The sequence below is a fragment of the Schistocerca serialis genome, chromosome 4 (genome assembly GCF_023864345.2).
Source record: "Schistocerca serialis cubense isolate TAMUIC-IGC-003099 chromosome 4, iqSchSeri2.2, whole genome shotgun sequence".
NCBI classification, from domain to species: domain Eukaryota; kingdom Metazoa; phylum Arthropoda; class Insecta; order Orthoptera; family Acrididae; genus Schistocerca; species Schistocerca serialis.
The window spans coordinates 168,870,261-168,874,301 of NC_064641.1; the positions used below are offsets into that span (position 1 = coordinate 168,870,261).

General features: G+C 49.7%; 1 protein-coding gene across 1 annotated transcript; it reads left to right on the forward strand.

The window, feature by feature from the left end:
* The first annotated feature begins 1,344 nt into the window (after nucleotides 1–1,344).
* LOC126474335 (prolactin-releasing peptide receptor-like) lies at nucleotides 1,345–2,625 on the forward strand. The gene has a single exon (XM_050101802.1). It carries the CDS (start codon nucleotides 1,345–1,347, stop codon nucleotides 2,623–2,625), a length of 1,281 nt encoding a protein of 426 aa, XP_049957759.1.
* Nucleotides 2,626–4,041: the final 1,416 nt, after the last annotated feature.

Here is a 4,041-nt window from a genome sequence, read left to right on the forward strand (position 1 = left end):
ATTCTGAGAGTGTTTCAGGTAAATTATTACACTGTACCTTCACGCAATTTAAGCTAGTCTGGAAGTGCGTCGCAGCTACAAATAACTGTTGAACACGTTCGTAATTTCTGCAACCGCTACAGAAACTTAATGCTACCCAGACACGTAATATTTCATATTAACAATTATTACTGAACGTTTCTTAAATTACTCATCCAATAACTTTGGCATATTAAGCTCGCATGGTGAAAACAGAAGCATTTTGGAGTAAAGGCATGAAAAATTAGTTACAAGCAACTCTGGTGCATATATTCCTCAGAACATTTTGTTAGTCATTTCCGTCGTTGCAGTTATGAAATCAAACGATTTATCTTCACTGTTTCAAAAATTTAAGTCGATTTAGTGACACGTGATTGAACTTTTGCACTTATGGTGCTACTAACGAATTTCCTAAGTGAAGTGTTGTTGTGTCAAATATTGTTTCATTTCGCTTAGATGGGGTACTAGAGAACCTACCAAACTGGAAACTAAAAAAGATTCGTATTAGCTATTAATTTTTGTTTCTAAAACAATTTGAAGCGTACTGTCTATTTGGAGCTGTTTTATGAGTTGATAGACAGGGGGATTAGTTATAGTGAATTTCAGATCGTAAAGAGTTTTACTGTGCTTTTGATCTTCAAAGCGTAAAAGTGATCGTTATTTCTGAGAAAAACATGTAATGATGTGTAAAATCTAGCCATAATATATTCAGAAGCTAACATTTATCACGCTCAAGAAACCATTAGGTATGTTTTGCTGCGCAAAGCTTATGGACCAAACATTACATTTTAGTATGGAACTGTAAATGTTAATCTCGTGTGTATGATGATGATGATTATGATAGATGCCACTGGATGCGTGATATAAGCGTCTCTAGCGCTCTTAACAAAGATCTTCGAGGCGAGAACGGGTGTATAATCGGTTAGAAATGGACTGCTAGAAATATATGTTTAAATATCCAAAGGAAAACCTGAGTACAATAAAAGTGCTCTAGTCGTTACACCCTGACATAATTGTACATATCAGTTTTTCCAAGGAGTGACCTAGCAACAAACAGCCGTATGATACTAGGTAATTTGTCTCCTAATGCTGTGAGAATGTGTAAAATGCAACTGACGAGGGCTACACACTTGGATGCTTATGGAATTTTATGGGTGTCGACCTTTTGAGATATTCCATTGCGTCATGACGGGTAGCGAAATGAAATACGAGCCTGTTAAGCAGATATAGGACTTGTAATTAGTCAAGGATTAGACTCAGTTGTAGCGTGTAGTCTGAAGAAAAGATATTTGTGGTTGCCAATTGAGTTCTCCTCCGCTCGAGATAATGTCTGGTGAAGTTGGAGGACAATCTGATAGTATGGGCATGGAGGGGAACTATTCTTTGTACAGGGTGTCCAACCAGAGTTCGGACTTTGATGAGTACGACATGGCGGGCGACATCATCTACAACGCGTTCGTGCAGGCGCTGTTCTGCGTGGTGTACACGACCATCTTCGTGCTGGGCCTGGCGGGCAACGCGCTGGTCGTGGTGGTGGTAGCGCGCAACCGCGCGATGCACACCGTCACGAACGTGTTCATCGGCAACCTGGCGCTGTCGGACGTGCTGCTGTGCGCGCTGTGCGTGCCCTTCACGCCGCTCTACACCTTCCTGGGCAGCTGGGTGTTCGGCGGCGCGCTGTGCCGCGCCGTCGTGCTCGCGCAGGGCACCAGCGTCTACACGTCGACGCTGACGCTGACGAGCATCGCGGTCGACCGCTTCTTCGTGATCGTGCACCCGTTCCGGCCGCGCATGCGCCTCTCGACGTGCGCCTGGTCGCTGGTCGGCATCTGGCTGTTCTCTGCGCTGGCCACGCTGCCCTACGGCCTGTACACGGTGCTGCGCGCCGAGCACGGCTACTACTACTGCGAAGAGAGCTGGCCGTCGGAGAGGGCGCGCCTCGCCTACGGCGCCGTCACCGCCGCCGCCCAGTTCGCGCTGCCCTTCGCCGTCTCCGCCTTCTGCTACGTGCGCGTCTCGCTGCGCCTGGGCCGACGCGCGCGCCACAAACCCGGCTGCCGCTCGGCGCGCAGAGACGACGCCGACCGCGAGCGCAAGCGCCGCACCAACCGCATGCTCGTCGCCATGGTCGCCATCTTCGGCCTCTCCTGGATGCCGCTCACCCTGCTCAACCTCGCCAACGACGTCTTCACCTCGTTCGGCACCTGGCGCTACTTCAACCTCTGCTTCTTCCTGGTGCACGCGCTCGCCATGAGCTCCACCTGCTACAACCCGTTCCTCTACGCCTGGATGAACGAGAACTTCCGCAAGGAGTTCCGCCGCGTCCTGCCCTGCTTCAGACCGGAGGGTACAGCCGACCACGCTGCTCTGGCACCACGGCCGTCATGTGCACCTACTGGTAAAACGCAAGACTCGCTGTTGCCCGCGGCGACGACGACGGCACAGCAGCACCGCGACACTCCTCTAGATGTCAAAGATGGCGCTCTTCCCGTGGCCTCTAGCGACTCCGCCACATACTCTGTCCATACGAGCGAGGTTCGTCTACAGATCCAGCAAGGAGAGCAGATGATCCAGGACAACGATCACCTCCTTGATTCTCGTATCTAGGTAAGTAACCACTTTACAGTCTCATTCAATATTTGTAAGATCTAACATCCCCCTGTCCGCTACTTGTGGTCTCGCGGTAGCGTTCTCGCTTTCCGAGCACGGGGTCCCGGGTTCGATTCCCGGTGGGGTCAGGTTTTATTTTTGCCTCGAGATGACTGGGTGTTATTGTGTCATCTTCATCATTATCATTCATCCCCATTACGGTCGGAGGAAGGCAATGGTAAACCACCTCCACTAGGACCTTGCCTAGTACGGCGGTGCGGGTCTCCCGCATCGTTCCCTTACGCTCCGTCACGGAGTATGGGACTTCATCATCAACATCGCCTTCTGAGGAAGACCCAGCATTGCCCGTGTGTGTATTTATTCCAATCTTCTGCAGATCCATCTTCCCCTTCCCACCCCTAAGCTCGTCTCCTGGTCCTGCCTCAAACTTCATCTCCTCTGCCTCATTTAAGTACATCTGCTCTACCTCATAAATCAATCCCCTCCACCCCGCTCACTCTGTCCACCTCATGCTCTCCCTCAAACTGCCAATGTGTTCTTCCCCCTAAGGTGTGCGACTTCAAGCACAATGGTAGGGAGAGGTGGGCTCCATAACGGTGAGGAAAATGTCGCTGTAGGAAAGCTGGACAGGAGCAGAAATTATTAGCAAAGAGAATATTTACTTAACATGTATTTCTTGGAGTGTACGAGGACTCATTACAAATAATACAGCAAGGAACAGAGTCCAGCTGTCAATGTCACAAGGAAGCGGCTCCAAGCACAGGTGGGCTGCGTCGCTGCTACTGACAGAGGTCTCTCGTTGTACGGAGCTACTGGAGCTGTGGCTCACAAGGTGCCCACTGTTGGGACCGCCAGATCCCACGTGGCCGCTGTTGACTTCAGATGGTAACTTCTGGGCCGCTATCGATACGTGGTACCACGCTCTCGCTCTCTCTATTCATTTCCTTCTCCTCTTGTCTTTGTTAATTTCATCTTCTTCCCTTTCTCTGTCCATTTCCTCCTCCCCCTCTCTCTCTCTCTGTGTCCACCTTCTCCACCCCCCGACCCTATCTGTGTCCAACTCCTCCTCTCCACTCTCTGTCCATCTCCTCCTTCCCACGCCCTCTGAGCATTACTCCCCATCCCTACTGAAACAGCTTGTTGGTGGTTTCACCCCATCAGTATGCATTCCCAGGTACTAAATAATATGTGTACCAAGTTTGGTTGAATTCGATACAGGGATTCAAGAGGTTTTTACCTGCCACTTTGTCAGAGTAAGCACACGTCACATATATTTCACGTACATGTAAAACATGCCATATATATTGCTACACATAAGATAACAGTATCAGTAGAGTGAAAGTTTCATTCTAGAAACATCCCCCAGGCTGTGGCTAAGCCATGTCTCCGCAATATCCTTTATTTCAGGAGTGC

Excerpts from the sequence above, each read along its gene's own strand:
- LOC126474335 (XM_050101802.1), top strand. The coding sequence starts at position 1,345 with ATGTCTGGTGAAGTTGGAGGACAATCTGATAGTATGGGCATGGAGGGG.